The following is an 18,527-nucleotide window of genomic DNA, read 5'->3' on the forward strand; positions in this document are numbered from 1 at the left end:
GCCACCTCCCTTCAGCCCCTGTTATCTCCCAGACTTTAGTTTCGCACTAACAATCAGTTTGCAATTTTATCAATCAGATCTTATCGATTAAATCTGTAAGCGTTTCTCCCGGGCTTACAGAATGGAGGACCCCCCCAGGGGCCCAGACACACAGCAGGGTTGCAGGGAGATGGCTGTGAACAGCTGCTCTCATCCCTTTCCTGCAGGATGAAAGAGATGGGGAGACATTTCATTTAAGTCGGCAGGATTGAGCACAGTTTCCTGGAAGAATTGGCTTGATGGGAAGATGGGAGTTTAGCAGGAAAAGCTGCTGGCATGGGCATAAAAGCAGGAAAGTAACTGGTGTGGCCAATTAACTAACAATTAGAATCAGCCCACTAATTAGGCATTTGATTGGGATGGGGCAGAGATCTGCCAAGGGGTATGATGGAAGTTAAAGTTGCAGCCAAGCAGGTTGAGTCCATATGATGAAAGGCTATGAACTACCCTGTGGCTGGTGGCGAGGCCCTGAGATTTTCTAAGAAGAGTGCCTCCTGGTTCAGGGCTGTATGGGCATTCCATCATGGGTTCTTCAACTTTTGTCAGCTTTAGAATCGCCTGAATGGCTAAGTCAGCTGTGAAGTTCAGGCCCTCTTCTACTTAACATGAAGCTGGATCTCTGTGCCTAATTAACTCTGGGTGATTCTGCTAAACACCAAAGTTTGAGGACACTGAGGCAGGTGAATCTACTGTAGGGTGAATGGAGAGGGCTGCCTGGAGGGAGGAACACCAGGTAGGAGACTATTGTAGTCATCTAGGATGAGCAGTCATCTAGTAGTGTGGGGACAGGTGAGGCTGCAGAAGCAGGTGAGGTCACACCACCAGCTTGAGTTTGGCAAAGAGACATTCTCTGGTCCTCTTTAGCAGCATTGGCACACCCAATTGTGGCCTGCATCCTGAACCCTTCCTTTCTCACTTCTGGCTGCTCGTCCTCAATCTCCTCTGTTACTTCCTCTTCTCCCTGACAGCTACATGTTAGAATGTTCCAGGAAGTCCTGAGGCCTCTTCTCTTTTTTAATTTATACCACTTCTAAAGTCATTTCATGTAGTTGCTTTAAATACCATCTTTATGCAGATGGCTCTCAAATAGGTATCTCCAGCCCAGACTTCTCTCTGAACATCAAGACTCATTTCCAAATGGCTACTCTGTGTGTCTTCCTAGATGTCCTTAGGCATCTTAAACTGGACATTTCCAAAACCAGTCTCCTGATTCGATCCCCAAACACCTCTCATCATCACTCCTGCAGGCCTCACCATTCTCCCGGAGGGTCAGGGCAAAAACCTTATAGGCATGCTTGACTCCTCTCTCTCGTGGCCATACCCAGTCTCTCAGTACATGTTACAGGCTTTGCCCTCAACATATATCAGGAATTAGAACATCTACCGTGATTGTTGGTCTAAGCTACTTTCATCTCTTGCCAGTTTTCTTGTGTTCACCAGTGGGCCACTGAAGTCTGTTCTCCAAGCAGTATCCAGAGTAATCCTTTCAAAAGATGTCAGATCATTCTCCCTTGTGCTCAAAACCCTCCAAATGGGTTAGTGTCCCAGAAAAGTGAAAGAACGAGAGGAGGAAGGGCATGCATCCTCAGGCAAGTTGCCTAATCTGTTTTCTCATCTGTAATAGGGAGGGAATAATTTCTAACTGGTGTGTAGGGATTAATTGAGATAATATTGGATTAAATCCTTAACCAGCAGCTCAATATAGGGTAGCTAAAGAGGAAAAAGTACACGATGATTGAATCTTGGCACTGTGCCAGGCACACCACACATATTGCCTCCTTTAATCTTTTTGATTGATTTAATTTTTATCACTACTGTATATCTACACAATTTAGAGTCAAATAATTGTACATGATTTGTTAAAACAGCCATCTCCTCACCTACTCACCCCCACTGTTCTTCCTCAGATGCAGCTACTTAAAATTCTTCCAGTATTTTTCTCTGTAGCTCCTTAAAAATGCTGCTTCTGCAACCTTTTTTCTTCCAGTTGTCATTATCTAGTGACTTATGTGTCCCCACTCTTGAAGTTGAGGATTGAGCTTTCTTTCCAATTGTACCCCACCACCTACAAGCACTCTTCTGTTCCCCCATCCTGCCACGGCAATTTTGGTGAGATCAGTATGTGGTGCTTTATTGTAAGGACTATGATTACTTTTACTTTTTGGTTTCTGTGGAGCTCTTTTTGTCATTTGCTTGGTTTTCTATTGTCTTATTATTGATAATAAACAATTTTTTCCCCAATTATATAAATCTTTTTTTTTTTTTTTTTAAAGATGACTGGTAAGGGGATCTTAACCCTTGACATGGTGTTGTCAGCACCACGCTCAGCCAGTGAGCTAACCAGCCATCCCTATATGGGATCCGAACCCGGGGCCGTGGTGTTATCAGCACCACACTCTCCCGAGTGAGCCACGGGCCGGCCCTATATAAATCTTTTAAGATGTTCAGATGCATCAGGTGTTCTGTTGGTTTCATTTTACTGAAGAAATCTCTCCCAGAGCTTTTGGACCAGCTGCCTTTTTAGGCGTCTCTTATGCCTCCTATCACATTCTCTGTGTCCTTGCAAGTTTATATCTTTCAAAATAAATTCCTCTATTGTTGTTGTAATGAGTAGCTAAATTAGATGTTCAAGTTCAATCTGCTCTGTTTACCGGAGGTCTATCTTGTTTATTTTTGCTTATAACAATGAGATTGGTTTCATATGCTTTTATGGATGAGATAATTGAGTCTCAAGAGGTTAAATTACTTGTCTAAAGACCCACAGCCAAGGGGCATAAAGAATAAGCATGATTTGTAACAGTGAATATGTTAATAAAAAAATTTAAAAAATAATGCTCTGAGAACCACACATACACAAAAGACCCACAGCCATTATGCAGCATAGCCTAGGTTTTAAATCAATCAAGCCTCTCTGGCTATAGAACCTATGTTTTTTTCTTCTTTGTCCTTTAAAAAGAAAGTTATTGTTGGTCAATATGGGATGTGATTGAGAATTTAGGCACCACCTTCAACTTCCTTCATATCTGTCTTTCTCTTTTATTTATTTATTTTCTGATGCTGCAAATGGCTTCTTGCTCTACTATAGCAAAGAGATAAGTTTCTTATATGTTTTTAAGAGGCTGTCTCTCAGGCTTCGGAATAGCAAAAGGTATTTCTTAAAAAACAAAAAACAAAAAACCATTTAAGAGTAGCTGTGGCTTATGCGAGGCCTATAAGTTTATGGGGAAAAGACTTTGGTTTCTGGTGATAAGGTGACACTTTTTTATCATCTGTTGGCCATTTGGAGAAGGGAGAAGTATGAAATGAATCCAAGTTCCCCTGGGTTGGTTTTGGGGGTTCTTGGCTGAAGGTTCCTTTCCTAAGCCTGGCCTTCTATGCAGGGGCACTGGCCCCTGTCTGGATGCAGCTGCTGAGGAGTCAGCTCTGGTTCACCTGTTTCTAAGACACAGTAGATCCTGGAGGAGCAGGGATACCGGGGACACCTAGATCTGTTCCTAATTTGTTCCTCCATCTGGAGCTGTGTGCGCCTACCCTAAACAGCAATTGCAACCCTAACCAATTCTACTAGAGAAAAATAGTTTAGAAAATGGAGTGGAAGCTTGCAATTCAGTGTGGGTGGGGTAAGTTAAGGTTTATTTGCCTCAGACTCATCCTAATCAGCAGTTCCTACCTACTTCTGATCTTTTGCTGAACGTGAAAGTAGTTAACATAGTATCTAATCACTGTCTGCCTCAGAACATACCAGGTGATGGATAGCTAGTGGTCTTTTCTAAATTTTTACTTACTTTCTAAATTTTAGGGCACATACAAATTGCAGCCTAATCAACTTCAAGATGCCAAACTGGCCTTTGGGTGCTACGGTTCATCTGTTAGATGTCATAGCCCCATGAACTGCAGCAAACATGAACTGAAACATGGCTGTTCCCACTTCATTGGCTGTTTTATGGCTATGGAATCATTTTTTCCCTACATGGTAGCAAAGAGAAGGGTAAAGTTCTGTATAGCAGGAACTTCATACACTGTCACAAATAGGAATATGACAGCATCCATGGAGGCCTGAGAGCGAAGGGAAGATTGAATGGACCACACCTTTTTTTTTTTTTTTTTTTAAACAACATATTCTACCTTATCTTTGTGGCTAGGGATGAGCAATTTATTGGTATTAGAAGTCTGCCTGCTCATCAGGGTCAAATGCAGAGCTATATTAAGTGTCCAGAGAGGATGAAAACTGCTTTTGTCCAGAATAACAACTGTCACTGTATTGAGCATGTTAAGATCAATGTCCTTCTCTGTGCCTGCTCCACTCTTTCCTTGGCTAGCAGGGTGACTCTCCTTAGAGTCCCCATGGCATACATTATTTCTCTGTTGTCTGTGTTGTGTCAGGCACTTACTTGGGTGGCTGCTATAGCTCCCCTTTCATTGGTAGGGAAAATGACTTAAATTCCACTTTCCACCATCTGCTTAGAGGTCACCTTGATTTTTCACTTGTCCCTTTGGATTTTGACCTGGATTCTGGCTCTCTTTCCTAGCCTCTTTGGATTATTGCCTCTTCTGGAGGCTCACTCTGGCTTCTTCACCTTACCTCTCTGCAGAAGGCCTCCTGGCATACGACTTCTGGAAACTGTGCACTTTAGCCCCACATCCCTGATGAACCCAGGCTCTTGAGAGAGATGCTGTCTCCTGGTGGGGAGGAATAGGCATGGAAGACACGAAACATACCGCATATTGTCATGTGATACGTTTGTCTCTGAGACCTGTGATACTGTGATATAATAAGAAATATGAGGGTACTTCAAAAAGTTCATGGAAGAATAGAATTAAAAGATAACACAAATGTTTTCATGAACTTCTTAAAGGCCCCTTGTGTATATTTGGTCTTCTTCCAGGTTCCTAGCACAGAGCTCCTAAATCCCTTGGATAGGGGTGAGAGGAGCAACTTTTACTATTTATAAAAAGTCCCTCTCAACCATACCTGAGTTTATGCTAATGAAGTGTCTCCTGGAGGATGGTAGCTGGTTACCAGAGGAACTGCTGGGATTAGAGGGTTAGAACTTTCAGCTCCGCTCCCTACCTTGGGAGGGGAGAGGGACTGGAGATTGAGTTGAATCACCAATGACTGAATGACCAATGATTTAATAAGTCATTCCTATGTAATGGAACCTTCATTAGAAACCCCTGAATAAAAGGGTTTGGAGAACTTCCGGGTCGGTGAACGCATGGAGGTGCTGGGAGGGTGGTGCCCCTGGAGAGGGCATGGAAGCTCCATGCATCCCCCCACCTGCCTGTCTAATACCTTGCCCTCTGCATCTCTTCCATTTGGCCGTTCCTGAGTTGTATCCTTTATAACAAACTGGTAAATATAAGTAGAGTGTCTCCCTGAGTTCTCTAAGCCATTCTAGCAAATTATCAAGCCTGAGGAAGGAGTTGCAGGAACTCCCGATTTATAGCTGGTTAGTCAGAAGGGAGGCCTAGACTTGTGAGTGGCATCATTAGTGGGGGCAGTCTTGTGGGTCTGAGCCCTCAACTCGTGGTTGTGATGCTAACTCCGTGTAGACAATGTTAGAATTGAATTGAATTGTAGGACACCCAGTTTGAGTCCATAGAGAATTGGACAATTGCTTGGTGTGTGTGTGGGGGGGAACCCGCACGTTTGTTGTCAAAGTGTTCAGAGTAGAAGAAAGTTTTGCTTTTTTTAACTTCATGTTCTTCAAGGGCAAGGATTGTCACATTCTATGTTCCTTGCTGATGGAGATCTCTAACAGATAGTCTTGAGGGAAGAAAATGGCTATTAGCTGCCAGAATGGGAATGACTAGTGATCTCCTGGCTCCACGGATCCAGTAAGATTATCCATGTTCACAGATGAGCAGGCGGCCTTGCATCTGTGCCATGTTCCGCCTTTCAGAGGTCTCCTCCACACCTGACACTACTGGTTCCTCACAGCCTCCCTGAGACAGAACCAGCAAGAACCCTTTCTTGCCCAGGTGTTGTGCTGTCACCTCAGACCCAGTAGGTCTAGAACTGAGCTCATCAGCTCCACCCAAAGCAGGTTCCCGGTCCTCAGCTCTCCCAATCTCACTGGCCCCAGGCTCCTGAGTTGTGAATAGGATACACCTTTGACTCATGTTTCACTTCAGGCCAGCTCCCATGGGTCCACCCAGCTTGCTGTTTGCCAACTACAATCTCATCGCTGGGCATTCAGCCCATGGGTCTTCTTTTACAGCTGTCTATTGCTGGGGGACATAGTCTGGGCCCTCTGGGCTTGGCATCCCCTCACTGCCCTCCCACCTTCATCCTGATACTAAGGCCCCAAATGGGGCCAGTCTGCTGAAATATAGGATCTTTCTTTTAAAAATCTGTTGTGTTTGCATCTGAGGTCACTTGATTTGTTATGCACTGCTATCCAGACCCCTGAAGTGTAGTGGGTGTATTCCCAAGCTCCTCTCATTAATTGCCCTGGTCCAGCTTATATGAATTCTGTGAAAGGTTTTGACTCATCTTGAGCAGCTGTATGCTCCTGTATAATCTCGTCAACTATTTTGACATTTGCCAACTACATCCTGCCCTTACATGCTTCCCTGCCTGGAGCATCTCTTCCCCATCTTCTGAAAAAGCTCCTGCTCATCCTTCAAGACCCAGAGAAACTGCATACCTGCCGCTATCAGCACATCTCACACTGTGTCATCATTATTTATTCATTCTTCTGTCTTCTCCACTAGACCATGTAGTCCATGGGAAAAGAGACTAGGTCTGATTTATCAATATCTCCTCAGTGTTCAGCACAAGCAGGGGTTCAGGGTATGTGGGCTGCATGGGTCCATCTATTTATTCACAAGTACTTATTCATTGTGCCAGGTCCTCTGCTAGGCACTGGGAACACAGGGGTAAACAGTGTAGGGTCCTTCTGCCTGCATGGAGAAGGTGGTCAGTCAGCAGGGAAACAAATATATGGCCAAGATACTTTGGAATTGCTCTCTTTCAAAGGGGGTGCTTTAGATGGGTGGGAGATGGGGTGCAGGGAAGGCCTCTCAGAGAAGACACTTGGGAGCTGAGACCTGAAGGATGAGAATAAATCAGCTGTGTAGATAGAGAGCTGGGGAATGAGCTCAGGGCAGCGGGCATGGCAGGTGGAAGCTTGCAGAGGAAGAAAAGGTCTTGGCATATTTGGGGAGCAGGCAGGAGACCAATGCTGCTGAAGCATAAGGAGTCATGGGCAGAGTGATGTGATATTGGCCTGGCCAGATCCTGTAGCTCCTCTTTCATAAGTCACAGGAAGGAGTTTGGATTTTTTCCCAAGAGCAGTGGAAAGTTTTTGGAGGGAAGTATTTCAAATTTTTTGTGTCGCTTATGGCTGAACAGATGAGAATCTGCTGATTATTGCTCTACTTCTGCTACCTCCCCTTTTCCTGCTGCCTATTTTATCCCGAGCCAAGCTTGCTCCCATTGAGACCCCAAGATTTCCACACCATGTTTGCTCTATAGCAGTCGGGGCTGCTTTTCTTACCCTGGAGCAGCTCTGTTCCTTGTTTTAGTCTTTTCTGCCTCCTGCCAGGTCTCTGATGCCATGAGGTTCCCCAGCTCCCTCTGTGGGCTCCCATTCTCATTCCCTCTGAGCAGACTAAACATGGTTCTCAGACCCCCAGGCTGCATGCCTATTTCTGAACCTTCCTTGGCCTTTGCACTTGGAATCATGACCCTCTTTCCCTCATATGCATAGTGGCCATGCCTGCCTCCTCCAAATGAACCAGCCTCTTGACCTACCTCAAGAGGTAGGTTTTCTTTCCCTGAGCCTACCCTAGTTTTGTTTAAAGTCTCATCTAATGAGCTGTCCTGGCAAAAATGTGTCCTGAGATTATCTACTTACTTAAAAAAACCAAAACCAAAAATAGCTAACGTATATTGAACGCTTGCTATGTGCAAGAGAATGTACTTAGTGTTCTCTATGAAATCTTTTTTTTTTTTTTTTTGGCAGCTGGCCAGTACAGGGATTGAACCCTTGACCTTGGTGTTATCAGCACCATGTTCTAACCAACTAAGCTAACCAGCCAGCCCCCTCTCTGAAATCTTAATAATTAATCATGACATCAATCCTATGAGTTTGATGTTATTATCCCATTTTACAGATGAGGAAATTGAGACTCAGATCACACAGTAGTAAATGGAAGAGCTGTGTCTGAACTGGGGCTACCTAACTCTAAGGCCTGTGAATTTAACTGTTGCTGTCTGGTACAGTCTGGTGGTTCCTTGTGGTCCTGAAATTCTTATCCATGGCGTCTCCAAAGCCACTCTTTTGTGGTGCCCACTTTCCCCTCTTCACTCCAAAGGTCCAACTTCACAGGAAGAACAAGCAGAGACCCTTGGAACCATCCATTTCTTGGCCTGGCCGTGCTTGGGTGTGGGCACCATGCCTCTGTTTTCCAAAGCACTTATGCCAGTTAGGCTCACGCATGGGTTTTGCTGAATGAGCAAGCAAAAGATGACTCCTACTCCCAGTTGACAGATGTGAGCTAAGGCTCTTCTTAGAATCACAAATGCTGTTGTAAGTCCTGCCCTGCTACCCAGGTTGGGGGTGGAAAGCAAGAAAAATGAGCAGAGGCTGCAGGAAGACAGTTTAACTTGAAGACTTTTCTAAGAAGCAGAGTTTTCCAGGAATGGAAGCATTTGCCCCAGAGTTGGGGTTATGCAGTTCTCCATCCCTATACAGAGGACCCTTAGAGGGGAGATTCAGAGTTAGGGAGCGGCTGGACTGTGTATCTTTGGAGATGTTCTTCAGCCGTGAGAGGATGTGATTCTGAACCATGAATGGTACTGGGTAGAGTGGATCTAAATGGTCAGATATAGTGATACAGTGTTCCTGGGACAGTGCTCTCTCTACCTCAGAGCCCATTTGGAAGAGTGAAAGTGGCAGTTGAGGTCTCTCAGCGTGGTTCACACCTGCCCAAGGAAAGCATTGCAGGTGTGGGGAAAATGCAGCTATAAGACAGTTAAATGCCTGTGGTGACTGTCCTGATCCCTGCTGCAGTGCCGAGTATACCCCCACAGGCTCTTCATTAACTGTGCTGCTTTCCCCCACCACTCAGAGGTTGGAACTTCTGGAACCTGGGATTATCATCTTGGCAAGGTGTAACAATTGCTGTCTTGCTGCTGCAGGTGACTTTGGAAAGGCCTGGTGACTTGTCATTACAAACGTGAATGGGATCATGTGCTAGAGGTTTGTGGAAATAGAGCACTCATGCCAGGAGGGAGAACCCAGAGAGATGTCAGAAACTGCGCATGGGCTACTAGGATTCTCATAGAAGTGCATCATATGACGATGGAATTAAAGGGCTTTGTGGTCTTGTGTGCATGGCGTGGAATGCTCTGTAATTTTCCCTTTGTTTTATATTTGAATTTTCAGTAAGAGGAGGAGGAGACTAAGCAGGCAAAAGGAGTCATGGCTTCTGATGCTAGCCATATGCTGGAAGCTGCCCTGGAGCAAATGGATGGCATCATTGCAGGTACACTCGGGACACCCCAAATGATATCTCAGCCTCTGCATTTCAGAAACATTCTCCCTCATTTTATTTTCTTTATCATAGAGAAGCCTCTTGTTAGATTTATTTTTAAATAGTTTTATTGTGCATGTCCTTTCTTTTCTTTTCTTTTTTTTTTTTTTAAAGTACAGACTTGTAGAACTCTTTGCCTGTTGTGGGAATCTAGGTCTCTGCTGAGACAGTGGGTATGTACCTTGTGTACATATATAGAGCCCTGTTACAGTTTGGATCCTGGCTATGAGGAAGTTCAGGTGCAATGAAATTGATTCTATTGTAAAAATTTCAGAGCACATCATAGCTTATTACAGCCCAGCTGAGACTCAAAATCTAGCAGGCTTTGCCACCTAATGGCGGTGACAGCTCACTTCCTCAGCTGGTCTCCACTGTGTTTGAGATGGGAGGCAGTTTTGTGTTGATTCACCTAACGATTGGAATATTCTTTATGCCATATTATTTTTTATCCATCTCAACGGTTTGGTTTTAATGCTTGCAGTAGCCAGTAGGGGACTTTTCTCTAGAAAAGATCCAGGAATGGTTAATTGGAAAGAACTGCCAGTAGGATATTCTAGCTGATTAATCCCTTGATAGGGGCAACCATATTGGTTATAACAAACCTGTTGTAGAAAATCTTCTCAAAAGGTCCCACATCTTCTTCCTGTCCTTATCTGATACAGTTCAGTGGCCTTATTTGTGGACTGGGTTTGCTTCTTCAGGACTTTGCTCATTGTATGAGCTACTGCTGGAAGAGATGGGGAAGGAGGGTATTGGCCTGAGTGTGGCGAGACCCCAAGAAGTGCACAGGATACCTGACACTGCCCCCTTTCTGGCATTTCCTTTGCCTTTCAGTTGCAGAGATATAACTGACTCATGGAGGGTTCTGGTTGTTTGAGCTGGGGGGGTGGGGGTGGGGGTGTTTGTGTCTTGCAGCTTCTCCATGTTATTAGTGGCACTATAACATGTTCTAGCCATCATCTGTCAGGCTCTTAATTTCTCAGTGAACCGAGGGCTCCTGAGAGGCCATGACTAATATCCTGTGTTTCAGAGGCTCCATAGATTGGGATGTTCCATTCTAGGATAGGCTCCCTAATGCCCTATTGAGAAGAAACAGTCAAGACAGTGGATTTCTCAGCAGTCTGTATGTTGAAGCTTGCAGGAGCTCATGCACATTGAGATAAGAGGCACAGGGTCAGACCCTCAGACTGGCTGATATGATCATTACTTCTGAGCCTCCAGCCAGGGACCTAGGAGAAGGCTCATTGAGCCCCTTGGATGGTTTTGAGGGATTTTTTTTCTCCATTGTATTTGCTCCTTTGTCAAAGATCAGTTGATTATATTTATGTGGTTCTATTTCTGAGCTCTCTGTTCTATTGCATCATCTTTTACTTCTATTTTTCCATGAACTTTTTGAAGTATCCTCATATTATTGTGAAGATTAAATTAATGCAAATAAGTCACTTAGAATAAGTGCTCAATTGGTGTATTTTTTTTTTGATGTTAGTAATAATAATAATATTATTATTATTTTTACCACTCAAGGTCATAGTGCTGGTAAATGGCAGAACTGAGATTTGAGTCCAGGGCCATCTGAGTACCCACATATTAGGGCTCCTTAGGCTCCTTTTACTCCTGGGTTGGTTTTGTGTTGATGTGTGGGGCTGTCTATAGGAGAAAAGAGTTAACTGGGAGGAGGATAGTGTTCTGCTCTTGACGGCAAATCCTTAGCCAGTGTGGCTTTGTTCTTGCCTCTTACACATTATTCCTTCCATGCAAGAGTTCCTTTGCTTAAAGGGTGACAAAGCTAAAAGAAAGTTTGACAGACTGTGGCACCACATCATGATACAACAGAGCCTGAAGAAATGACACTTTTTCCCCTCTTTTTATTTATATTCTCTTATTAATTTGAGACTGAATGATGTCAAGTAGCACTACCCCCACTACCAAGACACAACTGCTTTTGCATCTATTAAAGTACTCAAACAAGTACCTAAGCATTGTATTCTCTCACTTTTTGAAAACACAATTACCACTTATTTCAATGGAATAAATTTTCACAGCCTTTCTGTACTTCCCACATAGTAGCCAGTTATACAGAAAACAACAACAAGAACACTGATTCCTACTACAATGGACTGAGTTCCTTCAATAATGACTATTAATAATCATAGCACTATATAACAAGGAATTTCCCTTTATTAATTACTCTATAGTGTTAGTTATTCTTCATTTCCCAAAGCTCTTTCCAAAAAGAGTGTACGTTGGGCATGTGATATCAATGTTCATGTAATTAAGCCTTTAATGCAAAAAAAAAAAAAAGTCTGTCCTCCTCCCCTAATCAGTGAAAACAATGTGGATGATGATCACTTCTCCAAACCATCAGACCAGGAGTATTCTGGGAGGACATCCTAATGCACAGGAGGCAAGTAACCCCTCCAGATCCACAGTGTGATGACCCTAATCTCAGGGCGGTCAGCAGTTTGGGAGATGTGAGAGAGAAATCAGTTCTTGAAAAATGCAAAGAGAAGTGCCTTGTAAGCAGAAGTGGGACTATTAAATGAAACTCCTTGTAAAGCTGAATTCTTCTTGAAATCTGAATGGGTGTATCCTAGGTGTGACTGTACTTGATTGGAACCCCAGAATGTTATATCAGGAAGTTGGGAAGAGGTGGCTTTTGACGATCCTAGAACTGATATCAATAATGATTTGTTTCTAATACAAAAGACCATCATTAAAGCTTCCAGTAGAATGTTAAATCTTTGCTCTAGTCTTCCTACTGATTAGTCCCTGATTCTGCCTGCAAATAGCACTGTAATTGAATTACACTGTTGACAGTTGAAATAGAACTATGTATTGCTTAATTACATCCCTCCGGATGGCCCCATGCAATTGACACAAATGCTACTTTCACTAATTTTGCATAGGGCTTAATTTGTGGACTAACAGGTTCAGTGGTTATTCTGTCAGGCCACTTCTGGAGTAGGACCAGAGGGCTACGTGGTCAGGACACAGAGGGCCTCTTATTCCTCTTTGCTATGGCAAGAGGTTACTCATACAGTTATCTACAAGCTGTTCTCATTGAGGAATAGTTAAAAGGAGTCTGTTTTATGCTGGGTCTTTCTGCCAAATCAGTGTCTGGGTTTGTAAAAAGAAAAAAAAAAAAATTGTGTGGGGGCAGAGAAAATTCTGATCAAGACTGAGATATCTGCCTTGGCCCATGCGTGATGTCAGCTGTGGTGTTAAAAGCTGGGGATGACTCCTTAGTTGATCCTGTCCACTACTTCTCTGAGGTGGACCAGCATATAGCAGTCCTCAGGAACTGAGGAGCAGAGCCTAAACTTGGCTGCTTCCATTCAGGATTTAGGTTGAGGGAGCCCTGCTACTACTTTGTTCAGGAGAGAGTCGAAGTTGAGGTTTAAAGGTGTCAAGAGGGCTGAAATGTAAACACTGCCCTTTGTGTGAAGAGGTCAAAGTGGACCACTGAGGCAAGTGCTGTTGAACAGTCATCTTTCTGTATTTTCCCTCACTGGCAGAGCCCACCTCCCACTCCTTAATGGGAGTGTAGCCTCATTTTCTGTTCTGAAAGAGTTTGGGTAAGACTATAATAATTTGTTTCTTAAATGCTTGCTATAGGTGTAAGTATGGGAAATTACTTGCAAAACCATGTGGATTTAGTGTTTTCTTGTTGGAGGATTTTCTTTTTTTAATGGTTATGGACAGTTAGATTTGAATTTCTTCTTAATTGAGTCTCAGCAAGTTATATTCTTTTAGAAATTTGTCCATTTTACTGAGTTTTCAATTTTGTTAGCATAAAGTTGGCCACTGTATTTTATCTAAGATCTCCTACACTTATGTCCCTGGTTTTGTTTGTAATGTTGTTTATTGGTGCCTTTTCTCTATTTTTTGATCAGTCTTACCAGAAATTATTACTTTCAAAGAGCTGTTTTGGCTTTGATCAATCTCCATTTTGTGTGTGTGGGTATTATTTATTCTGTAAATATATATATGTATAGATATCTATGCATTATGTATCTATACTTTATATATGTCCATATTCATTTTTTCGATACCTGTTTATCATTTTATCTCTACTTTTGTATCTGTTGTCTTTCAAAACCCAACTTTAAAAATCAAACAATAATATATATTTTAAATTGACTTCTAACTTAATTGTGTTGTGGTTAAAGTGGTCTATGATACTTATTCTTCGAGATTTACTGATACTTGCTTTATGGCCTAGACTAGAACATTGCCATTTTTTATTAATGTTCCTTGCGTGCACGCAAGGCATGTGCATTTTCCACTCATTAGGTGCAGTGATCTGTATTTGTCCATTATATCCAACTTGCTAATTAACTTGTTCGAATCTTCTCTATTCTTACTGATTTCTTTTTTTGTCTCCTTGATCTTAGTTTCAGAGAAATGCATATTAGAATTACTCTGCTAGAGAGTCGATTTTTCATATAATTCTGGATATTTTGTCTCATACCATTGGCCTTCCGTATCTGCGGGTGGAAAATATTACGGAAAAAAACCCCAAAAAATCCAAATGCTAAACAATACAGTATAACAACTATTAACACAGCATTTACATTGTATTGGGTATTATAAGTAGATCAGGGACTTCAGCTGAGGATTTTGGTATCTGTGGGGGATCCTGAAACCACGTCCCTGAGGATGCTGATGGATGACTGTATATTTTGAAGCTGTATTTTTTTATTACATCAGTACACCTTTAGAATTATGAATTTCTGTTGCATGGAAGCTTTTATCATCATATAGTGATACTCTTCATCTCTAGTAATACTTTTTTGCCTTAAAGAGCATTTTACCTAATATAATATTAATCTAGCTGTTCTAGCTTTCTTTTAGTCAGTTCTTTCTTGGTATTATCCTCTATCCTTTTTCTTCCAAGCTTTCAATGTACTTTTGTTTTAGGTGGATCTTTTGCCAACAGAATATAGATTAATTTTTACTTTTTAACCAGTTTGCCAATGTTCTGTCTTTTAACTAACTGGCCAGTTTAGTATACGCACATTTATTTTGATTACTAATTTATCTGAACATTTTTCTATTTTACTCATTTCTTCTGGTCTCAGTCTTTCTGTGTTTTTCCCCTCCCCTCTTTCATTGTTTTAAAACATTGAATAGTTCATGTGTTCTTATTCCAGATCCAAGCCAAGTTTCCTTCTGTGGGGTGGGTTTTTTTCTAGTTGATTTACTGAGTGTATTGTCTTTTTGCAGAGGTCTCCATCCAATCTCCCTTTGCTCAGGCCCTAAGCTTTGTCTCCTGTCTCCTTCAAGTGACCCGTTAAAACCCAGTTACTAGGTCATCAGGGAATTGGCAGAGGCCTGCAAGCACCAACTCAAATGCTCTCTTACTGTGAAGGTCCTGAGCTCTGAGGGCTTCCTCTAGTTTATTTGCTTAAAGAAGAGAGAGAGAGAGAGAGAGAGAGAGAGAGAGAGAGAGAGAGAGAGAGAGAGAGTGTGTGTGTGTGTGTGTGTGTGTGTATTTTTGTGTCTGTGGGTGTTCTTAGAGGACTTTCTCTGTACAACTAGTCTACTGCCTGCCCTTTGCTGCTGTAGTGCTATTGCATTCCCTGGCTCAAAGTCCCCTTTCTTATCTAAAGCCAGCAATGGTAAGCCAAGTTCTGTCATCACAATTCTCTGACCCATTTTTCTACCTCTCTCTCCTGATTTCAGCTCTCTTGTGATTAATAGTTTAAGGTCATCTCCCCATCTTGAGATCCTTAGCTTTAATCACATCTGTAAGTACCTTTTGCCATGTAAGGTAAACACATTCACAGGTTCCAGGGATTAGGACATGGATATCTTTGGGGGGCTATTATTCTGTCTATCACAAATATCAATAAATAATATCTCTTTATTCCTCTCCTCAGTTTTAAACCAACTAAGGAATAGACAAAGAATTTATACAGATGGAGATCAAAATATCAGCTGTATTATATTACTGATTTGAAAAGTTAGCTTGACCTGAAGCTACAATCAGGATCTTGAATACCACCCATTCTATGTGCGTGCACGCATGCACATGCACGCACACCCACCCACCCACCCATGCACCCACCCTTATTGAACTTAACAACGGACTGCCACAGAGCTGGTCTCAGAAAACATCCCCCAGGTGTAATGCCTACATTCAGAGGACAGGCTGTTCTAGAGAGAGAGAATTCTTTATTCCTGATCTCTAATCAGAAGGATTCCTTCTTTTGGGAAAAACTGAGTAAAGGGAGAGGGGAAATGCTACAAATGTGGCTTTACTGGAAACCACCCTCTCCTCCCATAGAAATATGAGGACAGGAATATTACCTCCTAGTAGTACTTCTAGATTTTAATTAGGACTTCCTGTATGGCCTAGTATAGACCAGTTTTGAAAAAAATACATGATATGTGCTTGAATAAAATGTGCCATCTCTAATTGTTTGGGGCATAGTTCTTCATACGCCTTTCATTGTTCCGAAATATCTTCACTTAATTTTTTATTTTTTAATGTGTTCTGCTTGATCTGTCATTTCCCAAGATAGATGATCATTATATGTTATCTTTTTTACACTTTGTGGAGTTTGGTTTTGTTAATTTTTGTTTAGGATTTATATATTTAAATTCATCAGGGAGACAGCCTGTAGTTTTCTTCAGTAACCCACCAGGATTCCAGATTGTACAGTTATAGGGGGCACCCTTCACACTCTGATCTAAAAGTTGTGCTGGTGGGCAGTAGGCGCTCCTTATGAAGCAAGCTGGAGAGGATTCCCTCATTTTCTGTATTAAATAGAATAGTTTGTTATATTGGAAGTATTCACTTCTTGAATGTTTGATGGAATTAACTTGTAAAAGCATCTGGCCTGGTGTCTTCTCTGTGGAGAAAATTTTACACTATGATTCAATTTCTTTATAGGACTGTTCATATGATTTTTTGTTTGTAGTTATTTTAACCAGCAATTACTTTTTGTGGCTGTTTTTAGCAGTTTAATCAAAGTACCTACTCCAATGGAATCTTGATTTTATCTTTTCATACACTTTATATTTCAGTCATATTTTCAGAGTTATAGTTTTTTGTATGTCTCTGGTAAGTCTCTTTTAATGACATCGAGGAACTGGATCTCTTATTCCATTATTCAAATTTTTTAGTTTAAACAGGTGAGTTTAACACATTTATCATTACTGTAATTACTGGTATGCAGGTATGTGTGTACTTATTTCTCCATTTTATGTTTTGTCATTTTTAACTTTTTTTTACCTTGCTGGCTTCTGTAGCATTGGTCATCAAGTTGTTTTTAAATCTGTTGGGAAGGTAAATATCTATTTCTATTCTTTTAATGCTCATCCTTATATTTAACATGCATCCCTTAAAATGAAGGCTATAGATAAATATCTTTAAAGAATAGTGTTTTTTTTCTTTCTTTTCAATAATATTTGATTCAGAAACTTTAATTCCTCTCACTGGCACATCTTCCATGTTATTTTTGTTCAGTATTTTGGTATTTTAATTTATATCTCCCAAATTATTGTTGCTATTGTTTTTAAATTGACAGCATTCATCGTGTTTAACCAACACTTTTATTAACTTCTCCCATCACAGTCGCTGCTTTCATCCATTCCTTTTTGCTTGGTGCAGTCTCTTTCTTCCTTTAAAATTCTTCCAGTAATAGTCTGTCAGTAATAAATTGCATTAGTCATCATCTGAAAAATGTCCTTAAATGTTCTTAATCTTGAATGATAGCTCATCTTGTATAGGCTTATATAGGTTGGTAGCTATTTGCAGGTATTATTTTGTGCTCATCAGGACTTAACTGCTGTGAGAATTCTATTGACAATCTGTGTTTTCTTCTATCTCTGGTTGCTTTTGAATTTCTTCTTTATCTTTGGTGTTTTTCAGTTTCACTGTGTTCTTTCTAGGGTGGATTTGTTTTGACCCATTTTTCTTGGGACTCAGTGTGTGTCTTTAAACTGAGAGGACTCAAGTTTTCCATTCTGAAAAATTCATAGCCATTTTCTGTTTGATTGTTGCCTATGCTTCATCCTCTATATTCTTGGAGTCCTGCAGAATTGTTGGACCTCGTCACTCTCTCTTGAGTCTCTTAACTCCTCTTTCATATTTTCCATTTTTTGACAATTTTTTATTGAAAAAGAATTGACATATTTGTGGGGTACAGAATCAAATATCAATTACATGTGTACGATAAGTGGTGATCTTATCAGGACAATTACTATACTCATGTTTATAAAACATAATCTCTGTGACCCTTAACTAGTTTCTTGCCAGCCCGTCCCACATCTAATAACCACAGTTCTGTTCTCTTTTTTTTTTTAAACTTTAATATATTATTGTGATTCATTCTTTCTTTTCTTTCTTTCCTTAGCTCCCACTTATGAGTGAGGACATGCAATATTTCTCTTTCTGTGCCTGGCTTATTTCACTTAACATAATTTCCTCTAAGTTCATCCATGTTGCCGAGAATGGCAGAATTTTTCATTCTTTTTTTTTTTTTTTTTTTTTTTTTACAGCAGAGTGGTATTCCATTGAGTATATATGTCACATTTTCCTTATCCAGTCATCTGTCAATTGGCATTTGAATTGATTCCAACTCTTACCGTAAATGGAGCTGCAATAAAGATGGGAGTGCAGGTATTCCTTCAACATGATGATTTCCATTCCTTGGGTATATACCCAGTAATGGGATTGCTGGGTCATGCAGCATTCTGGATGAATTCTTCAGGTCCATCTTTCTCTCCAATAATTCTCTTGTCTGCTATTTAACCTGTCCATTTAATTTTTAATTTGATTGGCCAAATTCTTTATCTCAGTTTATATTTTTTTCAAATTTTCACATTTTCTCATGTTTTCCTTTTCTTTCATTAAGATTTGTTTCTTTTTCCTTTTAATTATGTAAAACATACATATGCCCAAATACATTTCCAGACAAATATGTACTTATATTAAT

General features: G+C 41.1%; 1 protein-coding gene across 9 annotated transcripts in view; it reads left to right on the forward strand.

The window, feature by feature from the left end:
* Positions 1-18,527, forward strand: part of PPFIBP2 (PPFIA binding protein 2) — a 144,867-nt gene that overhangs the window by 23,411 nt on the left and 102,929 nt on the right. For 8 of the 9 annotated variants that reach the window (XM_063092537.1, XM_063092541.1, XM_063092538.1 and 5 more), the window contains exon 2: positions 9,435-9,534. The exons of the other annotated variant lie outside the window; for it this stretch is intronic. In XM_063092537.1, coding sequence (XP_062948607.1) covers positions 9,471-9,534 — 64 coding nt within the window. In that variant the 5' untranslated portion in view covers positions 9,435-9,470. The remainder of the gene's footprint in view (positions 1-9,434; positions 9,535-18,527) is intronic. 9 annotated transcript variants of the gene reach the window in all.

The sequence above is a fragment of the Cynocephalus volans genome, chromosome 4 (genome assembly GCF_027409185.1).
Source record: "Cynocephalus volans isolate mCynVol1 chromosome 4, mCynVol1.pri, whole genome shotgun sequence".
NCBI lineage: Eukaryota > Metazoa > Chordata > Mammalia > Dermoptera > Cynocephalidae > Cynocephalus > Cynocephalus volans.